This window comes from Calidris pugnax, unplaced genomic scaffold (genome assembly GCF_001431845.1).
Source record: "Calidris pugnax isolate Ruff unplaced genomic scaffold, ASM143184v1 scaffold274, whole genome shotgun sequence".
NCBI lineage: Eukaryota > Metazoa > Chordata > Aves > Charadriiformes > Scolopacidae > Calidris > Calidris pugnax.
In genome coordinates this window covers 663,974-686,625 of record NW_015091009.1, presented here as the reverse complement: position 1 = coordinate 686,625, position 22,652 = coordinate 663,974, and the positions used below count along the sequence as shown (strand labels likewise).

The 22,652-nt window shown below is 35.2% G+C and overlaps 1 protein-coding gene across 1 annotated transcript in view; it reads left to right on the top strand.

The window, feature by feature from the left end:
* UGGT2 (UDP-glucose glycoprotein glucosyltransferase 2) overlaps positions 1-22,652 on the top strand; it is a 108,567-nt gene that overhangs the window by 61,002 nt on the left and 24,913 nt on the right. The window contains exons 22-31 of the mRNA XM_014955635.1: positions 693-899; positions 2,249-2,380; positions 4,333-4,460; positions 6,454-6,549; positions 7,674-7,776; positions 12,708-12,787; positions 14,954-15,143; positions 15,902-16,060; positions 17,239-17,324; positions 21,806-21,890. Coding sequence (XP_014811121.1) covers positions 693-899; positions 2,249-2,380; positions 4,333-4,460; positions 6,454-6,549; positions 7,674-7,776; positions 12,708-12,787; positions 14,954-15,143; positions 15,902-16,060; positions 17,239-17,324; positions 21,806-21,890 — 1,266 coding nt within the window. The remainder of the gene's footprint in view (positions 1-692; positions 900-2,248; positions 2,381-4,332; positions 4,461-6,453; positions 6,550-7,673; positions 7,777-12,707; positions 12,788-14,953; positions 15,144-15,901; positions 16,061-17,238; positions 17,325-21,805; positions 21,891-22,652) is intronic.

Here is a 22,652-nt window from a genome sequence, read left to right as displayed (position 1 = left end):
GTCTTCTTCCCAGTGAGAGCACTCTTATCAGGAATAGTTTAAAGTACACATTTTCAAGCTTTTCAAATAAGTGTTTTAACAAAACTTTTCTCAGGGGCTTAAAGTTTGCTGTTTACCCGTGGTGAATACCAGTGATTTCATCCCTTATTTTTGTATTCTTTACTGCAGTAGAGTCCATCTACCTTTTCTTCAGTTAGTGACACTACTTGATCATCACACTCTCTAGTAAAATTTAAGCGGCATCCCTGATTTCAGCAAGTGAAAGATTTTCCTGCTGAATAAGAGTAAAGTGATAAGTGGATAAATTTTCTTGTATTTATTTGATGCTTAGTTTGATAGTCTTTGAAAAATAGAAAAACATCCACCAAACCAATTCTGAAGTCTGGAAACGAACACTTGTGTGTCTCTCCTTTGTTAAAAATGAATTTCTGCGGAATGCTCAAAGGCAATTGTTCTATTGAAAAATCTTGTATTTCAAATATGTATTACAGAATAGGTAAATCTTTACTAATAACGCTTTTACTCCTAGCTGAAGTTCTGAATTAGGCATTGATGTATGTTTTCTAAAGACAAGTAGCTGCAAAAAATTAAATACTTAAGGGCATTTCACAGAGTTATAATAGATATGAATACATTAGGTAACAGCAGATGGAACTGTAAAATTGTGTATTCTTCTGTATTTTTCTTTACAGAAAACAAGCAGTCATACACGAATTGGGATTTTGAACAATCCTTCATCAAAAATAAAGGAAGATAACACAGCCATTGCAAGAGGAGTTTTGACTGCTTTTCTAACTCAAAACAACAGCAGCTTAAAAAGTTTCCTAAGTAAACTCACTAAGGAAGAGACAGCAAAATCCCTTGCTGCTGGAACTAAAATTGTGAAATTCCTCACCCCAGTGAGTGCAAACTGATTCAGACTACTTCCTTTTTCATTTTACGTATATTTTATTTTAAGTAGATGTTGTTGAGAGTAACAGTGTTTCACCAAATGTTGTGAATTTTATAAGCCTTACATAGTTTCTGCTCAAGCAGATTTGGATTTTTGATAATTCTTGTGTGATGAAGAATAGAGAATTTAAAGAAAGGAAGTACAAGAGTACTGAAAAATATAGAGTACAAACACTGGATTGAGATCAAAATAGTTTAATTCTTAATTGTTTGGGGGTTTTTTTAAAGCTCTCTCCATTAAAATTACAGTATTAATATTTATCAAGAATTAAGACTTCAGAAGTAACTGGTTTTACCTTACTGTTGTGGTTGTGAGCAGTAATAGGCACAGACTGAAGTGGTTCATGTTAATGAGCATTGTATACTTCTGGCCAACATGCTCTGGTGTGTTTCTATGAAAATTCCTTGGTTTAAAATACTAATCTTATTTCAAAGTTTGCACGTAGAGATGAGTTACCAAATAGCAGCTGCAAACTACAGTTTTTTGTTTCAGAAAGAGCTGTAAATTGTAGTAGGAGGTAGGAAGATTTGGAAGATTAAGAGAACTCTGTGACACCATATTGGAAAAATAATTAGCTGATTTGGGTCATGCTCTTATTTCATTGTCCAATACGTTTTGAAAGACATAGAAGTAGCTAATTAAGCAATGTATGCATGTTAGTAATTTATTTTGTTATATTAATTGTCTGAATTACAATATTTGCTTAGTCTGTATATTTCTAATGAAGAAATATGTTATCAGTAGAGTTTAATATAGCAGGATAATTTTAACAGGTGGGGTATAATGCCATTGTAAACATGGCAAAGTTCCAGCATTTCTTCCCACTTTGAAAATTGATTTGTTATGTGCCTTACTGGATGATGTTGGCTACCCCAAAACATGTTTAAGCTGTATCGAATGCCTGTGTTAAAATTACTGTTAGGTTTTCAGAGTAATATGATTATTATTTTTTTTTAATATACCTTTTTTCTAAAGGTGAGAGTACAGTTCAGTTGTTAACAGTAAAATTGTTACTTTCCATGGAAATTTGTGCTGGATGTTAGAAAAAGTGTTTAATCTCAGGCTCAGATTTCCTCCCGTGGTTATTCACAGTTGGGTAAAAGCTGCACACTAGCTATTTGGAAGGCCATGGCTCCACACAAATTGTCATAGTACTTTCAGTGAAGCTGAGAGTGTTGCTTTATTTTGATTTCTTGTTACCACATAACTTGAAGAAAAATCTTTGCTTACTTCTGCTGTTACAAAATGTATTTTTGCTTAATCATTCTACCATCTCCTGCTTTACCTTCGCTTTAGGGAATGGATGATGATGCTTTTGAGAAGAAGTACAACACTTTAGGACTGGATATAATTAAAACCCACCAGATGTTCTGCCAGGAGGTTCTTAAGCTGCTCCCTGGGCAAATGGCTGTTGTGAGCAATGGCAGGGTAAGAAAGAAATTTAGTTATCTCAATCCTTTTGTAGGGACATTTTACTTCCTGGAACTTCAGTTTCAAGCTAAAGAAAATGCACTGTATTGTTTTTCCACTTATTCAGCCTGTTGTTAGAGAATGATATGAATGTTTGCCTTGGTTTTTATTTTGTTTTACTCCTAATTTGTTCGTTAGCTCCATTCCATTGAAGCTACTATATACTTATGTCATTCCAAAGCTTTTTAAGACTTAATCTGGCAACATTCTCTAAATATGTTAATATTTGACACATTATTTATGATATTTAAGAATAAATTTTGATCTCAAAGTTACCTATATTTTACACATTTGGGATAGGATAAACTGCTGCATATATAATAAAAAATGATTACATTGACTGGAATAGTTTTCAAGCTATAAAACCTCTTATTGTTTATATACATTAAGTTGTTCCACAGTCTTAATTCTTAATGTTCGGATAAAAGTATAGTAGTTTTTGGTTTTTGTTTTTATTTCTTGTGTTTATATCCTGAAACCAATAGCCTTAATTACAGTGCTGCTATAGATGAGCTGTCATTAAAAAAAAAATACAATACTGGGTTCAATATTTAGTACTTGTTAATGACAGTCCATACCTTACATTACAAATGCAATTTATACAAATTGCTCTTTGAGTTAACCCTTTTGTATTTTCTATTTATTGCTCTACTGTTAGGAAGAAATAGAGATACTACACTGGTGTCTTATTATGGGAAAATCTCTTTAAATTATATTCTTAATTACTCTTGTGCATCCTAAATGACATCTGAGATACAACTGGAATACTACTAACAAACCCACAGAAAGCACTTTTGTTGATGAAGCACAAAAGAATTATGTTGGCTTTTTTGTATCAACCCCCCAACTAAATATGCAGTGTTATTTTAGAAACCATTATTCATGTTTTTGCCTAAAAAAGCTCGGATAATGTCATGTTTTGAGGAACCACGTTTCTTAAAAATACTTGGATAAATTTGATAATAGGTATTCATCTGTCTAAAAGTGTGTTTTCACTTTAAAAGATTACTTTGAAAAAAAACATGGGATATCCTTAATTTCTATCCTTGCTATTTCAGCACTGAAGGCTTGTTTTTATGAGCAAACATTTTAATTTTTTTTCTAATTATGACTTCTACAAAAGTAGCATATCACTGTGGTTTTCTGTATCTCATGCATCATTAATATTAATGAAAAATTAAAAAGTGGAATTTTGTTAGATAACCTCATTTTTAGGAAGCAGTTGAATTTTGGGAGAGAGGCATTCAGCAGCAAACTTAAATCATGACACTGGGAGCCCTCTAGGCTCTTGAGGTTGACTCTCAAAGTCAGTTTAGCCTGCTAGACTTCTGAGTAGGAAATCCAAACAGCATCCTCAAAGCTATTTTCTGGGACTTCAAGGAACCTTCTTTTCCTTCAGACACCAAAAAAATGTAGTAGTTCCGGGTTTTGTCTCTGCATATCCAGCATTTTTTCTCTTCTTCCCTTTTCTCCACTCTACTTCATCTGAGAAGCCTTGGGAAGTTATGATTGTGTTCACAGAATTAAACAACTAAAGAGTGCAGTAGGCAGATAGTAATTTGAATTTCAGTTTGAAATTAAGAAAAAGCTCTGTTAAGTATATAAACTTAGATCTGTTATTTCCAAATATTGTACTCCTTTACATAGGTATGTGTAATGAAAAATATCATGGATATTTCCATCACAGCTGTTCTTTGTGATTGATAATTAACTGTAATTACATTACTATAAAAAGCTAATTCTGTATAGTTACTATATAGCTTAGTACTATATAATTAATAATATTGGTGTATATAGGACTAGGAGTTGCATATTGAATATTATGCATTAATTTAAAAAATTAGTATATTTTTGCTTACAAAAGATACTGTTGGGACATTCTGTGCTTAGTAACATTTTTTTTCTCTAAGGTACTTGGTCCTTTAGATGAAAATGAATTCTATGCAGAAGACTTTAATTTGTTGGAAAAAATAACATACAGTACCTCAGCGGAGAAGATTAAAGCTATTGTCAAAGAGATGGGAAACAGCAGTAAAAGGTAAAAATATTTTGTATTTTGAGGCTTTATGATCTATTGCCTCATTTATTGCCTGTTACAAATTAATCATCTTTTTGCATGAGAAACAAAGATTCAAATACTCTTCGTACTATATACTCATATATATACCCTATATGCACTTAAAGTGGTGTTGTTTGTATGCTTATAAATTTGTCCTCTTACTTAGCATCTGAGTGCTTCTACATGGACAGGTTTAGCAGTCCCTCATTTCTTCTTTAGCATTTCCCTGACAGACTTAATACACTCAAACACTTGCCCTATTTTCTAGAAGAAACGACACACCTGCTAGATTTTCCATCACCTTTATGCTTGGCTAATTATGCTATTTAACATTGTTTTCCACTGTATACACAAACTGCATATGTTGTGTTTCAACTGCCTGTGTCACTTGCCCTGCTGCTGATGGACACTTTGGTGCCTCATGACAGGCTGAGAGAGCTGGGGTTGTTCTGCCTGGAGAAGGGGATGCTCTGGGAAGACCTTATAGAAGCCTTCCAGTACCTAAAGGGGGCCTTCAGGAGAGATGGGGAGGGACTCTTGATCAGGGATTGTAGTGATAGGACAAGGGGTAATGTTTTTTAACTGAAAGAGGGGAAATTTAGATTAGATCTCAGGAAGAAATTCTTTAGTGTGAGGGTGGTGAAACACCAGAACAGGTTGCCCAGAGAAGCTGTGGATGCCCCATCCTTGGCAGTGTCCAAGGCCAGGCTGGATGGGGCTTTGAGTAACCTGCTCTAGTGGGAGGTGTCCCTGCCCATGGCAGGGGGGTTGGAATTTGGTGAACTTTAAGGTCCCTTCCAGCTCTAACCATTCTATGATTCATTACAGCACAGAGCTGAATAAAAGGCACCCTGTGTTATTCAGGGGACATGCAGCCTTTTATCATATGTGTGGTGAGGCTGCTATGAGACAGCATAAGAGGCTGTGTGGGTCGTATCCTCTCCAATGTGTGCAGCTCTGCTAAATTATTCCAAATACTTTATCTACTCTCACTGTACTTAGAACCAAGAGACAAGTACAACTAACTGTAAACAATTCCTACTAGCTTTTTTTTTACTTAAGAGTAATTATAAAGAATAATAATAAGCTTGATAAAATCCAGTGCATCTTAAAACCACAGTAGTATATGGGTATTGCTATTTGAAGAAAGCAAGCGCATTGCTTTTGGGAATGGTTAGGGAAGGAGCCTGCAGAGATGTGGGCAGATGTGATGCTCTGACACCCTGCTAAACAACATTCGCACATCTGTTAATTGCAGAAGTGTAAAGATGAGTTCTAGCCAGCTTTTCATCTAAGGACCCAGTTTGTGTACAAAGAAGAGAGCAAAATTATATTATTTTTACAACATCTATTGATTTTTTGTGTCTGAGTATCATTTCTGTTATCTGGAAGGACTGGTGGAACTGAAAGAATAACTGAAAGAAAAATAAAATCAAGAGGAAGTAGAACTATCAGGGAGATAAGTAGTGAGACACAAAACATATTCAATCAAATATTTAGACTTAGTGACACTGAAATGGAACTACTAAGGTTTCTAAGCAAATTCCAGTAAGAAATACCAAAAAAAAATTAAAAGATGTGGCCAAGCAAACTTGAAACTTGTTCCTTTAAGTCTGTTCCTAGATGTTGTCACAAAGGGAAAAAATTAAAAAAAGAAAGAATAAAGAGCTGTAAATGTCAGCAGATAGTACCATGCAAACTGTGGGGCTGAATGGTAATTCTGCTAATTCTGTGCCACTTAAAATTAAGGAGTGTACAGTTCACAAGCTCTGAGGCAGTAGTGGTGCTTGGGCATTGTCATGCTAATGGTTGTACTCAAAGCTACAGTTCTCCATGATAATCGTTTTACAGAATCCAGGTTTGGGATGTGGGGTTTTTAGATGTCCCTAATGCAGTCAGACATAAATTAAAATGGGAATGTTTTACTCCTTTTCTAATGAAAACCAAATTATATGTGCCTTATTTAATATAGTGGCAGTGATTTGATTATGAAAATAGATGCCCTGCTGTCGTCGTTGCCTAAAACAGAGATGAGACAAGATGCTGAATTACTCAAAGACCAGCACAGGTAAGTTCTGTTTCTCATGATAACGTACTTGCAGTAGGCTCATATTAAAATTAGAATATGCTGATGACTACATAAGGTCTTTGGGAACTTGAGTAAGCATTCCAGTTTTAAAAGAAGTTGTTGATTCTATGGTTGTATGAGCAACCTGTTCATCTTCTCCTCTTTCTTAATAAATGAATTAGTAATACCCAATGATTTTCCAGCCTTATCTTTTGCTGGAAAAAAAAGGGATTACAATTGCTGTGAATAGAAGTGGTGATCTGGAATTAGAAAACTTGGAGTCCATACATTGACTAAAATGTTAGAAGTAGTATCACAGATTAGAGCTAATAGAAGCCCCCAGTAATTTTCATTACTGTGGGAAACTGTAGTGTAACTTGTTTTGTTTGTGCATCTTGAGTGCTGTTGTCAAGGCTTATACCTGTATAACAGTTTGTGGCTTGGCAGCATCGTTCTTGATCACAGCTAAATACACAGCTAATACACCTAAATTACATTCAAATGCAAGTTCATAGGGCTCATTGACATCTCTTTAAGAAAAACTGAACAGATCAGCTAAAAGATTTATATTTGGCCAGCTTGTATTAGTGTCATTAATGTACTTGTATGTTGGCTCCTTGAGTTTCTGTTCCTAGATTTAGAAAGTGATTATGCCCTAAACATTGTCTTTTGTTGTCGTTGTTAATGAATGAGACCTAAAATACCAAGATGTGCATCTGTGAATCCTGTCCTCTGTCATGAGAAATTATGTCACCGCCAGCACTTGTTAAATCTAATGGTTCTAGATAGTGGTGAAGGAAACTGTAAACTAGTGGCAAAAGGCCATTTAAAAATTTTTGCAGTGTATGTTCTTTTTACTTTATTAATTTTGTTATGGGGCATATATTTAATCAGTAACCAGTATGGAACTATGTAGAGTAATGCTAAGTTTTTCACTGCTCTTCACGTTTAGCTTTCCTAGTGATATCACAGGGAGCAATAATGACTACTACTTGAAATGAGGGAAACGTCTTCGTGAGCAGTAAAATCTAAAGTGCCTCTGATATTACAAATTCATACCTAAAAATATTTGTTAATTCCAGAAATTCAGAGTGTTCATATCACTTATTAATTTTTTTTAACAGCGTAGTAAAAGTCGATCCCCAACAGAATGAACCATTCTATGATGTTATTGCTATTGTGGATCCATTGACAAGAGAAGCACAGAAGATGGCTCATTTATTGATTGTAAGATGGTGGTAATTTCTTTTAATTTGCATATTTGTAGTTTAATTTTTATTAAACTTTTTTCTAATTTCCATGTACAGTGTGATAAAGGGGTAAACAAAATTCAGGTATTTTTAAAAATATATATTTAGTTATTTAAATTCATATTAAAAAGTTGTGAATGATCTAATTCATCATTGTAACTACCTAATTTGCAATTAAAATTCAGATGTCCCAATAACCAGTCCTCTTAAAAGTGAGTCCATAAATGCTCTTTATAGTCAATAGAAGGAAAGAAGGAGATCGTCTGCGTAATATAGAGGGAAAGGATCTCCCATCTCAAAAATCTTAAGAGGCACATGCTTCTTTCCATTAATCCAAATCACCTTAGTTTTCCAAGGTACCTAAATGAAGTGGTCTAAATCTGACCCGTAATATCATCATAAGAAGATTAGGCTATAAACCTTTCAGCTTTTGGAAGGGTATTTCTCAGTTGATTAATGCTACCAAGTATATCTAGAAGTCTTCCATTGTGTGTAGCTATTGATCATCTAAAGAGAAACTGTCCTAAAAACGTAGCTCCTAAAATGATTTTCTTTTTTCACTAGCTGCAGGATATCACTCTACCTCAGGTTCCTTTATAGTTTCCCATAAAAATGTAAATTTTGTCTTCTCTTTATGGTCTGTTACAGTTCTGAAGCCTGTAACTTGATTTTTGCTGCATCCTGTTTTATCTTTTTCTCTGCAGTAATTATGAAAGTTTCATAAATTCTTACCTTGCTTTTTTCCCTCCCACTTTCATACCCTTTTGTGCTTTTTGTATCAAATGTTGAAGCATCCGCTTACTCTTCACGCATAATATTGAAGCGAAGTTTAAGAATTCATAAAAATTCTGATATTTCAAGACTCTGAAATACCAGCTTTTCTCTAGAACCCGATCTTTCATTTCATCATTCTTAGTTAAAAGGAAAGCTTGATATTACTAAATGAAAATAATTTAATTTTGGAATGGACTGGAAACTCTCTCCATTCAGCCAGAAGTTCATATTATGTCAAGTTGCATCAAGGACCCTGTAGCTCAGATTGGAAACCTCCATTCCTCCTGGTGCAACAGGCTCCCTAATGAGCAATATCTGCCCTAATGCATGCCTGGGCAAATGACACCCTGGTGTCCCAAACTATTCAGCCATCACAGACCCTACTTGATTCGTAGGAGCTATAGCCTTAATCAAGAATCCAACCCTCAGGAGAAAATAACGAAATGCTGTTAAAACTAAACAAATGAGAAATATTTTAACATAGGTAAAACTTACTTTTTAAATTTTTTTCATTATTTTTTAAATTAAAAATAAAATAACCTGAAGATTTAAACAAAGAAAAGATGTATCTGAATATCTGGAAAGCCACCACCTCCTGGTTAGACAGACCATGCATACATATACAGCAAGGCCCAAACTCAAACTTCCTAAATGGGTGCCTTTCTGATTATCTTGCTATATACAGGTGACTTAAATACTGTAAATTTTAAGTATTGGTATATGTTTATATTCAAAGGATCTTTTTTTGAACACCATAATTGGGTTAGTGTCCATTATATTGGGATGGTAGCTGTTCACAGTGCAAAATTTCTGTAGTAACTACCACAGCAAAGCACATGGTTCTTGCCCTAGTCCATGTTGAATATGTTCACATTGTGAGTTTTTTTTTACCCTAGTGAAAGCATGCTATTATATTACGTTGTGTCACTTAATAGTCACTTCAAAGATATCTTTTGTTTGGTTTTTTTCAAATATAAACAAAAAGCTACTCATATTAAACGGAATTGAAATTGAGGTATAAATAGTAATCTAAACTTTACTGCTTTCTCTGAGTAGAAATTTAAGGACAGAGGCAAGTTATGAGTCAGGGCATGAATGAGAGCAGGGCCAGGGCTTTTATGTGTTTTTAAAAATAAATACTGGATTGTATTATAAGAACTGCTCTATATCCGCCCTAGAAGGAGGCAGGTAGAACTTTCCATATAACTTATGTTTTCCCTTTTGAAAAGGTTTTGTCATAAACCTCAGCATTAAATATTTCCAGACAAGACAACAGTCACTGTCTACAGTAGATCTTTAAATACTAACCATAACTTGACCAGAGCTCAACCACGTCAGTTCTCAGCAGAATACGTTGAACAGCTAACTAGTCCTAAAGTTATGAAGGTGGTCCCTAAGCTGATGTGAAAAAAAAAAAAAAAAATTCCTTCTTCTAAAAATGAGTACAAAATTGAAGGAGGTTGGTTTTATTCTGATGGTTCACCAAAACCAGCTGCAAAATATTATACGTGGTGCCAGTGAACAAGCTGCATGCCCCCTAGCCTAACTGCTTTATTCCAGAAATATGTAATTCTCAGGATCGTCTACTTTCTTTTTCTTGTTCCAGTAACTGTCAATGAACTCAAATGTGGGGAGAAAAATCAAACTTTTTATTTTTTCCTGTCAATTATATTCTGCCTCTATTTCTTTCTTCATTCTGTCTTCAGGGAGAAACTCTTATTCCATCACTAAAGCGATAGGAATCTCTGAAGGAGCCCCTTCCTTTTGATAATCCAGTCTGATTTCCTATAAAACATGGGTCATAGAACTTCTTTTTATAAATTAACATTTGAAGTAAAAATATATATATATTTTTTTTAAATCTCAAGGTAATTAAGTATTACCAAGTGGTTGAGATCACAGCTCCTACAGAGCTTTTCCAGTGGCTAATTAACCTGACTGTTAAACTCAGACTTGGAATTGCAGATTTTTATTTAGCTCCATGCTGTAAGCATTCAGCTTCTCATCTTTTTGGCAGTTCTGTTGAAGATTCTATTGTAAGAGTTTGTTTTCAGTGAGGATGCTTCATATTATGATAATGTTCACAAATAGCTCCAGGTGATTGGTTGAATAATTGTGGTTTAGTGAGTTAATGCTTTTCAGATAAGTTGTGGTCACTTACAGTAAGCGTTTTGCAAAGTGACTGCACGTGCAAAATAAAACTTGCTCTCAAATAATTTTCGGTCATGTTAAACTGAAATAATTAACCTATTTTTTATGGTATGAAATACTCCCTGAACTAAATTTCCATGCCCTGCTTTGGATTTTTCTGATTTAAAGTAACTGAACTCTTCAAATACCCTGCTATAAAAGAGGCTTCCCAGTCTTGTAACCATTTCCATGTGTTGACTTGGATGTCCTGCCTCTTAGTGTCATCATGAGCTTTAAATAACAGAACCAAATTCAGTATTACAGAATTTGCATTGTTAGAATGCACAGAGATAATGCAGTCTTGTTTTATTTATTATTTCCTATTTAAATTCCTTTGAAATGTTAATTAAAAAAAGCATTATTCTTTTGGCTACAATACTATACTGAATTTCATGGTCAGCCGATGAAATAAGATGATACCTTAGTCTTTTTCAAGATAATTTCATTCTACACACAGCAACCTATCAATGCAGACTGCTGAAACATCCTTCTTAGTAGTGGGATAAGGTTTTTGTCTTAGTTGAAGATGAAGTCCAATACAGGTTCACATCATTTTGGTGTGATATGTTTAAAGAAAACAATTTTTCAAATGATGTTGAAAATTCTGGTTTTGGTAGATGAGACCAGCTAGCACTCATTGCAAATGCTTTGGATTCTTGAATGAGTTTGACCTGTATTCTGATTTTGGTGGTCTTTGTCACGTAATACTTTACCTTTTTATGCTTCCACTGCTGTTGGGTTCTCATTTCCTGCTGCTTTGCTCGTTCTCAGCCTTATGCCATTCCTTAGTCTTTCTTCTTTGCTCTGTAGTTTTTCAGTGGTGGTATTCAGGCAACACAAAGGATGAGAATGAGAAATGAGGAGCAGAACAGGTCCCTAGGACTGTGTAAAGTTGCAGCACTTTAGTAAAGAATATGTGTAGCTGTGGGTTGAACTGAGGAAAGTAGAAATGGTTATAAGAGAGATTTAAGGGTGACCTTTGTTTTGCTTTGTTCCCAGTTTACTTGCCTCTATAGTAATTTTAGATTTTAACCTTAGTGATACCAGTATTTTAACTTAGCTTTAATGTCTTCTTTGCTTTTCTAATAATATCCATAAAGGTAGACACAGGTGCTTTCTGCTTTCAAATAAGCACTTTGGATCGGAAAACACAAAAATGAAGATAACTTGGGAAAGGTTTTTAAGAGTGCTTTAAAGAAATGCATAACTTTGTTAACTTTAAACAATATAGATTGCTCACAAAAATAAGAAGAAAAATACTGTCCTAATATTATGTTTGCTATACAACAGCATCCAGAAAATTAGTATTTTGGCAATGAATAGATGAAGAAACTGAGAAGTAGAAACATTTTAACTTACTGGAATGTTTTGAAGTTGAATAGTTTAACGCATCATTAATCTATTGTTGACATTTAAAATTATTAAGTAATTAAGTATTAAAATTGAATTCTAATTTAAAATTAATATTAAAATCTCTGAGCTTTATTCAACAATTTACTGTATGCAACTGTTTTAGTAAGAGTGAAGGTCATTTTTTGGAAGATCAGTTATTAAATAAAAGGCATGTGTTGTACTTAAAGACTTTCAAGTGCATTGAAATCTTCTAGAAACACAAAAGAAAGGTGATAATGTAATTTATTCAAGCATTAGAAAAGGAGGATAGCTGCTCTTTAAAAGAACTGCCTCACTAGGGGAAAACATTAACATTTTGACTATCAAGAATATCACATGCTAACTCATGCAGTTTTAGAAAAGGTCAAATCTTTATTTGGAACATCTGACAACATCCCTTAATACACCGATAAATTTAGAACTTTAAAATGTTTAAGATTTCTACTGAAGATGGAGAAATGAGGGGATGTCACAATGATAAGTTTGGCTTATTTTCAAAGTTTGGTGATTGCCAAGAACCATTTTTTAGAGGTTTGGTTTTTTTTCCTGTAGGTACTTAAAGACATTATCAATGTGAAACTCAGGTTGTTTTTGAACTGCAGATCTAAGCTGTCAGAAGCACCACTGAAGAGGTAAGTAGTTTATAGCTTTTCTTACACGTATACGGTCTCACTTTTTTTGGAAAAACAACCTTAACAGTGTATATTCCCTCAAAAAATAAGCAGTGGTTTATGTTTCTGAATTCTTTTTGTTGAATTAGTTTCATTGAATGTTACCTAAGCAGTTTGCACTTGTCTAGAGAAAAATTCTGATTCTAAGGTGTCAAGCATGGCATCACATGGAAGTGATCTAGTCCATCAAATGCACCTCTCATAAACAGTCCTTAGCAACATCAGTGGAGTTCTTTCACGCCTATGAAAACTCGCAGGAGATTGTCTGTTTCTCTTGGTAACTTCTTACAGCCCACTGTCTGTGTAATGAGTTTTACAGATTAAGTACGCTTAACTTAAAAGTGAAATTCATCTGAGTAAATGTTCAGTCTGCATTTGAGATATCGTTATAATTTGTTAAGAATATTATGCCCTGAAAGTACCTGCCTTAAATTGAAATTTCTTTTAACTGTCTGTGAAGACCAGGGTTCACTGATTTGGTTATAAACGTTTCCACTAAAGTGAATTCTCCAGAGAGGATTCCTTTTCCTCCAAGAGAAATGTTTAAGCACTGCCATCCCTTCGGCAGCTATTTTACCTATGGTCTTATTATGAGAGAGGCTGCTGGTAGTGCCTGCACTTTACCCACCAGAATAGAGAATTAATTGCTTTCCCACAAAATGGAAGTCCTTAGTTTCTGTTTGATTTGATTTTTGACACCTCTTATACTGCAAGAGAGTGTCTTAATTGCCAATCTTCTGAGTATCTTGGTTGAACGTTGTCATGATGGCTTTTAAAGCTAAGCATTTTGCAGGTGTTAGTAGCTGGCTCTTTCCCTGTGCCTGGGAGAGGTGAGAGGAAGAAGTGTTCTGACATTTGCCCTGTGGAAAGGTTGCCTTTTTCTTGCAGCAATGGTTAATATGAAATGCGTCCATATACCAGCCCAAATACTGTGTGAGGAAAATTGTATTCTCCTGATGGGTACAGATATTCTTACCTTTCTTAGTAATTAAATGTCACAGAGTCATAGAATTGTGTAGGTAGGAAGGGACCTTTAAGATCATCTAGTCCAACCATCAAACTAACTCTGATAAAAACCATCACTAAATCATGCCACTAAGCACCCTGTCAACCTGTCTTTAACATACCTCCAGGGATGGTGCCACAACCACTTCCCTGGGCAACCCATTCCAGTGCTTAATAACCCTTTCAGTGTAAAAAATTTTTCCTAATATTCAATCTGAACCTCCCCTGGCACAACTTGAGGCCATTTCCTCTTGTCCTGTCACATGTGAGTTGGGAGGAGACCAACCCTCGCCTCTCTACAGCCTCCTTTCAGGTGGTTGTAGAGAGCAATAAGGTCTCCCCTCAGCCTCCTCTTCTCCAGACTGAACAACCCCAGCTCCCTCAGCCTCTCCTCATAAGACTTGTGCTCCAGACCCCTCACCAGCTTCGTTGCCCTTCTCTGGACCTTTTTTTTTTTCCTGTATGAAGCACTTGTTGCTTGCTGCTTTGACTCTTTACCTTCAGTGCTCTTCTTTCTCTGTACTGATTCTTCTCATTTTGTTGAATAGCAGTAGAGGAAGGAAGAAAATCATAATTATTTTTTTGTTGTGAGGAACTTTTACTTGTGGAATAAATGGGGTAAGAGCTAGAGAGGAATAGAAGGGCCCTTCCTTTCGCCTGCTCTCTGTCTTTGCTGCTGCTAGTGTCAGGAGCTGTTCCCAAAGGCTTTTCTTCCATCAGAGATAAGTCCTTCTGCTTAGTTTAATGATAAAGTTTCTAAGGATTCAAGGCGGTTCACAGTCAAGGTGCTGAGATCAACCTCTTGGGTATTCATCTTCCCAACTGCTTAGAATGTTAATGGGAACTAGATACTTTCACAGCAAAAAATTATCAGAAGTGAATAGATCCATGTTCATCTACCAGCCCACTTGATATGCCACGGCATATAAAATTGTCTGACACATTCCAAAAGAATAAAGGTATTGTCTGACAGTATTCCAAAAGAATAGAGAGCCACTGTGCCTCCAGATATCATTACATTGGTAAACATTTACTATATTTTGGTATTTTGGAAGAACTTTGTGTTTGGAACTTCATTCTTCAGTAAATATATGGCTTTTTTACACACTTCTTTTTCAACAGCTTCTATCGTTTTGTTCTGGAACCAGAATTAACTTACGGGATCAACAAGCACCTTCCTTCTGAACCTATGGCAAAATTCCTAGAATTGCCAGAATCACCCCTTTTAACCCTAAACATGATCACTCCTGAAAGCTGGTTGGTTGAAGCAGTAAACAGTTCCTGTGATCTCGATAACATTCATTTACAGGATGTAAGTAATAGTTTGTAAACATTATAAAACTTGTGTTGGACCATCTACCTCGAGGGAAATGGAAACATTGTGAGATTTTTTTTTTTTGTCTGTTTTCCAGAAATATTTTCTGTGGTAATTGGCTATTTAAGTCAGTATTTTACCATTTGTATTTTCATCATCTTTTTTTCCCCACTTTCTTTTAAAAAAACAAACAAACAAAAAAATCACAAAACCCAAGTCCTAAAGCAATGAAACAGAAAAAATCAGAATACAGAGTTCAAGTAAAAGCAATTTATCTGCTATGTTGAGCTTTATAATTTTGAATATATGGCTGTTATTAATATATATTAAAATATATTTGACCTTTTTTTAGTTCACAATTTTTAAATTATTTTTAATCCCCCAGCTTCAAAGTCTCTAGATTTGTTTCAGCAACGAAGCTTATTCAAAATATTGACCGTGTTTGATAGACCCAAGCTGTGTATTTGGAAGGTGTATTGTGAAAATGAAGGTTGGGATTTTCCTTACCAAAGCTGAGATGCTTCAGCTTCCTCAACGGTCAATGGAGAGAAGGTCCCTCCAGACAGTGATTCATCCTCTTTCTCTTGGATGCCTATTTTAAAATTGAGCGAAGTTCCTTCTGGAAGGGCCTTTCTCTTTTGTTTGACAGTTGAATTTAGTTGAGGTAAATCCCATGCAGCATGTTTGTCATTAATATGTTACTTTTCCCTCATCAATAAATTATGTCATTTAACTATGAAATATTCCTTCCACAGATAAAAGGGACAGTGATAGCAGAATATGAACTAGAATATATATTGCTTGAAGGACATTGCTTTGATGTGACGACTGGACAACCTCCTCGAGGGTTACAGTTCACTCTGGGCACAAAGAATAATCCTGTCATGGTTGATACTATTGTGATGGCCAACCTGGTGAGTATTAAGTACAGAAATAGTCCTTAAAATTGCACACTCCTCATGAGAATTCCTTAAAAGCTTCTTGTTCTTTAAATCCATTTCTCTGTGTTGCAAACTTAGCAATGCTAAAATTAGCAAGAGTATCCTGGAGTTAAGACCATCTACAAAAGATGTGCATCTCTAATTTGCTGAGCTTTCCCCCACTCTTCCAATAAAGTTTTGGATGTAGTCTAATTTTAGATTCTTGTCTGAAATACCTAAACTGGGAGCCTAATTGCCATAAGTAGATGGTCGGAGGGAGTTATATTCAGATGGAGGTTCCACTGACAAATGTAAGGTATGAATCACGTTCTGATTAAAATAACCATTTCTGGTACATAATGATCCACACAAAAGGCTCCTATTTTAGATGCTTCAGTCAAGTGCTTAAAGCCTGTGTGAGACAAACCCATACCTGAGAATTCTTCTGGTCATCCAAAGTAATTATTTTTTGGTTTAGGAGTCCACCGACCAGAAGATCTTGTGATGTCCAAAATGAAAGATTTGTTTTCTATTGGCTAAAGTAATTTGATAAGGAAGGATTTTCTGAATAAGATCTGTTACCTATCTGCTATTCCCTGTTCTCCGTATTGCAAGGAATAAAATTCTTAATAAACTGTGAATCTTTGATTTTTTTCACAAGTACTGAATAAGGTCTCAACAGTAGATGTTCAACATGATGAAGTTTTTAATGGTTCTTCACATTCCAAAGCTTCCTTCATATGGGTTTCAGATAATGATAGCTGTATTCAGCATTCCTAAATGGGGATGGAGCTGTGTTGACTTGGAAAGCTGTTCCAGACAAAAATTTTAAGTTCCAAAGGAAACAAAGTTCAGGAAACTTCAGTTTAGGGTCGGTTTAATAATGTATTTATTTTTTACTCACCGACTTGCTGCTCTAGGTGGAGATTTTGTATACAACTCAAATTCTGCTAAAACCAAATGGAACACGGAAAGGCTTTAATATAGACATACAGGAAAGGTGATACTTGATTGCATCACTGCCATATTACTTTCAGGGCTGGTTTAGCAGAAGGCAATGGTTACTGACACTGGCTGCAGTACCAAATGTTGGATAATTGATGTTTGTAAGAGTACATGATTCTGAAATGCTGACACAACAAGTGACTGTCTTTCCCTTTTTTTTTTTTTAGGGATATTTTCAGCTGAAAGCAAATCCAGGTGCTTGGACATTGAGGTTGCGTAAAGGAAGGTCCGAAGAGATTTATCAGGTTTTTTCGTAAGTATTAATCCGTCTTTTGGAAACCTACTTATAAATGAATCTGTAAGTGCAAGATATTTTGAAAAGATCTGACAGTACTGAAGGAAAATGAGCAAAAATAACATGAAAAAAATTGAACAAGAAGCAAATGATGATTTAAAGTTTATAAAGAGATAACCTTATTTCCTGAATAGTGTAACTCGTCGTTTGATTGCTCCATGTGTTCTTGAAGACATTTGGATATGTTAATGCATAGTAAACCTAAGCTGCTCAGCTAAACTTTATGCTAGTGAAGTCTCTTACTGTGCAGCTACACATCTGCTTGTCCTGTCAGTTCCAAGCGTGGTTAATGTTATCAAACTCTGTAGAAATGTTACTCAAGGCTTTGTTGATTAATATTTGGGCATTCCCAACATGCTTAACATGTAATTCCAAGAATGTCTGCTGGAGCATTGCTGGCTCACCAGCAGTGTCTTGATCAGCTGGAGGAAGTGCCATGAATTTCCATCTCATAATATTTTTTCTTGAGCTTTGAGGGTGCCTCTGAATGCAGGGTTATTGGTGGTTGGCACCTGTTTTTAACAGGAGCATTGTATTCAGTTCTGGGCTTTTTTCTTCAATTGATTCTGAGCGTTTCTTAGTCATCTAAATCATCTAAATCACTGTGGTTACGCATTCACCTTAGGATGTAGGAGCACCCTTCAGTTCTGTACCCTGTCTGCATGTTGACTGTGCCGCATTTCCCTCTCTTGGGAGAAACCCCTGTGCATGGACAGAAGTTACTGGCATTTAGTTGCCACCTATATGGCTTATAGATCTGTAATTTCCATGGTAGCCTCCTCTTGAAGCTCCTCTTGAAGCTTTTGGATCCACTCCCTTCTAGAGGAACAGTATTGTTTTATTTCAGCTTCAGTTCTTCCTTCTTTCCTCCCTCGCCTTGTAATTCTGTGGGCTGAAACAGGGTCTGTTTCTTATAAAATATTTATTATTGCTTGGGGTTCAGGAACACATAGTTGCATATGCTGTTTAGTCATCAGCTACTATTAAAAAATGAAAAAAATTATTAACTTCTTTGCTCTTTTGAATATGTAGTTAATGGATCAGTTTCAGTGTTACAATGGTAACGGGATAGTAGGTTCATTCTGTTTGTTTGCGATGTTCAATTTTTTTCCTGAAACTACTCAAAATCTGTTGAAAAAGCAGAAAAACATAGTGTTTATCTTAAGAAGTTCGCTTAATCTCCACCAACTGTAGTTATTTGTCTAATTTAACATTCAATTCTTAAGATATAGAAAGTGATTTATGAAATGTGTCATGGTTTAAAAAAAATAACCTAATGAGCTGTGGTTGAATTAAAAGATGAAACAAATGAAACAAAACCACTCCACGTTCCAGAGTGGATCAAAGGAAACAAATCATCCACCATCTTTTAAGATTACTGATTTTTCCCTAAGAAGTAATACAAATGAGTTTAATTAGGCTCAGTTAAGTTATGTAAAATTAATACTTGATGAGGAATCTAAACAAATGCATTTATTTCATTGAATTATGACAAGCCGTAGGCTTAGAGTGCAACAGCTAAAGTATGTTTGAGAGGCTGTACCAGGATCTTTGATATTACTTTTATTCTATCAGTATCAATAGTATCAAATTGCTATCAGAACTCGAGCAACTACTGGACAGGATGGAGTTTTGCCAAGAGGTATTGCAGTATATTCACCATCCTCATATACTAATCATATCCTCTCCTGCTGAACTGTGAGATGACCTCTTTTCTTTGAGGCACAGGCCTGCAGGAGTTGTAGGAGAAATACAGGATTTTGAAGTCACAGCATGTTCTACACCTCAGAGTTTGTTTGCTTCTCTCACAGTAGCATCTAATACACATACAAATAATTTATTTTTACTTTATGTAAATACACAGCTTTTGAAATAAGCTTCTTTTTTTTTTTAATGTCCCTGAACACTGCTTGTAACAAGGATCATTATTTTGAAGCAGTCACACTTGTAAATCAATTTGTTATTAGTAAATTGCTATGAATATTAGAAAGATGAGAACTGGTATATTCAGTAACCGTCTGAGCACTGCTTCTTATTGGAACATTGATTCTGTGATCTTGGTAGGAAAACAGGTATTGCAAGACTGCAGAAAATAGTTTATATCAAAAGAATAATACATAAACTCTTGCTGAACATTTAATATTTTAAAAAGGCAGGTAGGTATAATTTATTATATTTTGATGGTGTGCATCAAAATATATGCTTACTCAAAGTTGTATTTTTTAGAATTCAGGCAAAGAGAGTTTCTTTTTGTTTCTTTGTGCTTTTGTTCTCTGTATGGAAAATTATAATTCATATTATATTGATGTAGGTGTTTTGAAACATTTCAAAGCTGCAACATAAATAGTCTGCTGTGACATAAATAGTCTGCTGGACTATTTATATCTGTGACAAATAGTTTTGTCCAACAATTGTGTAACAATAATGTAGTTATTGTTAAATATTTAGTAGTGCTGTCAGTATCTTTTGGACAAAACACAAAATCCTTATTGGTTTTCTTAAGGGAGTTTATGAATCACAGTCCCAGTTCTTCCAAACCCCAGGACACATTGAAAACCTTATTCACATGGTCGCTCATTTGAAATGTGCATCTGTTACATGCATAAAATTAAAACCTGCTGAATATCAGATGCACAGAGAGAGAGAAAGGATGAGAGGTCCTGTGTAAGATTCAGCACACTGATTTAAAATTACAAGAACAGTATGGTTTTCTTGGAGAGATACCTACCTAAAAGCAAGTGAATATCCTAGTCTGAGCCCATAGCTGTGCGACTAGAAATTGAAATGAAGTACTCTGTCAGAAAAAGAAGTGTAACAGTAGGAAGTATACAAAGATGTGAATGGAGAAACAGATAAATTGATCTCGAGACCAACGTTAAGCATCCAAGGTACCTCTATTTTCAGTGTGTTTTTCATACTGGAACAGAAATTCATCACAGAGAGTGCTGTGCCGAGCAAAACAATCGACGCTCAGTGAAGATGGAGCTGACAGTGAGGGATCCACGGAAGGGATTTAGGCATAAAAAGCAATGTTATTAAATTTACAGCGAATTTAAATTTACCAAACACCTTGAGAATATTGGAAAGACTTTGGGAAATCATCTTCATCAGCAGAGCTGCAGAGCTAGGTACAGAATTCAGAACATACAGATTTTTTGAGATAACTGGGTGAATAACAGAAAATTTTGATTGTGTAAAAATTAAAAAAACTGACGAAAAAAAATGGGAGCACGGTGCCAGCTGCTGCCATTTCTGCTACCAGCAGTTGTGTTTGGCTCTAGTTTTACTATTTCAGAATTTTTTAATGATATGCTTTATTTGAAATGGAGCCCTGTGCCCTTTTATCTTGAGTACTGTACATCCCTGCGATAAAAAGACAGTCCTTGGCCAAGTGTTCATATATGCAATATTTTGGTGTGGAAATGAAACTAAATCAGAGAGTAGAAAAGTCAAGATAACCCTGAACGTTGTTTTGAGCAAAAATCAGCCATCTCTGTGAAACTTAGTAATCATAGGCACTTTTTGCATAAATTTATTAAATAGAAAATTCAGATAAGTATATAAAATGCTGTCATTTTCAGATAAGTAGTATGAAACAGATTGAAACAAGGTTTAAATATTTCTGTTTCATGAAAAAAGCCCCAAAAAATCAAGCCTAAAGGGTAGCAGATTACTTTCTTAAGCCATGTTTTTGTATGTGTAGCCTTCACGAGAGGAAACGACATGATGCTGTTAAAAGACAGAAAGGATTGAGGGAAAAATATGTAGGCTATTGAGGTATAAAAACTGTAAAATTTTGAGAATTATGTTATTACGTTGCATCACAGAGTGACGGCAGCATTTTACATACTTGTTACTCAGTGGACTGCAGTACAGTTTTGAGATGCCTGAATGGCTTGAAGCTGATGTTCAGTAGGGCAGATGTTCATGTGGTGCCTTGCATGGCCATGTCTTTAGGGGTACAGTTACCAAAGGCAAGCAGCTGAGAGCCAATCTTTACTGTCTCAGCACAGTGGTGGAGCTTTCCCTAGGCTTCTTAAAGAGGATTTCTTTTAAAAGTATATTTAATGCTGTCACACAGCAATTTCTAAGATGTCTTCCATATTTGAAAAATAAAATATACTTTAATATTTGAATGTAGTATATACCTGTATAATACATAATTGCGTATTCAGCTCATGGTTGCTGCATTTTTATATTGGTTGATAAAATTTCCTGTGAAAATCGAAATTAAAAAGTGAGGGCTATCGCTGTGGACAACATCTAGTGATGAATAAAACTGAGAAAGTTTCTGAAGTTAAGGTATAATTAGGTGCAAGTGAAGAAATTTTATTCCTATAAATATCAGCAATCTTAAATCTTACAGTCTAATTAAATGCAAGAAATAATGCATGTTTTAATGAGCCACTACTTTTGCATGTTTTTTTTTCTCCTCACAGCCATGAAGGAACAGATTCTGAAGCTGACCTCACAGATGTTATTGTGGTATTAAACAACTTCAGAAGCAAAATTATCAAAGTCCAAGTATGTAAAGATACCGGTTTTTGTCTGCAGTATTTCCTTATATGAAATATGACTAATGCTTACATGTCTTAGGCTATATTTAATTGGAAGATGTATACTGAAATATATAATTTAGATTCTGTATAATTAAAGAGAAGGGTGTGCAAATTAATGTAGTTAACTTGATCCAATCAGGCTGTACTAATTGCATGGGAGACTGTTGAGTAGCTGTTAAAATACTATAGCCTTGTGTGTAACATAGTTATGATTTATTTTATCTAGCTTCAAGTGTCTAAGAGCATAGTCTAGATGCCTTGAACTCCCTCTCTGCTTAGTACAATGAGAAAGACAGTCCAAAGGGCTGCTCATCCCATCTTACATGATGGGATGACCGCCTCCTGAGTCATCTGGTTCTTTCCTGTGTCTGGGGAGGGATTTTACGTCAAGTCCAGATACCTAATTTTAACTTCCACTCTGGTATGTCTACCCTAAGCTACCAAATTTGCGTAAATGAGGTTGTTACTTTCATTCTTGAAGATGTATCAAAAAGAGATCATGAAACTAGTTATATTAAGGAGAAAAGAACCTCCTAGTATTACATGTTTTCCACTTTTTTGTAAAATAACATTTTGTGTAGGTGTCCTTAGTACCTTGTATCCTAATTTTGGGCTTCGAGAAGGAGAAAGAATGGTGTAAACACGAATACAAAAGGAGTTTTTAAAACCGCATGTGTGAGTCTCTTCCCCAGCCCTGTAACTGAAATTTTCCAGAACTTGGAGGAAA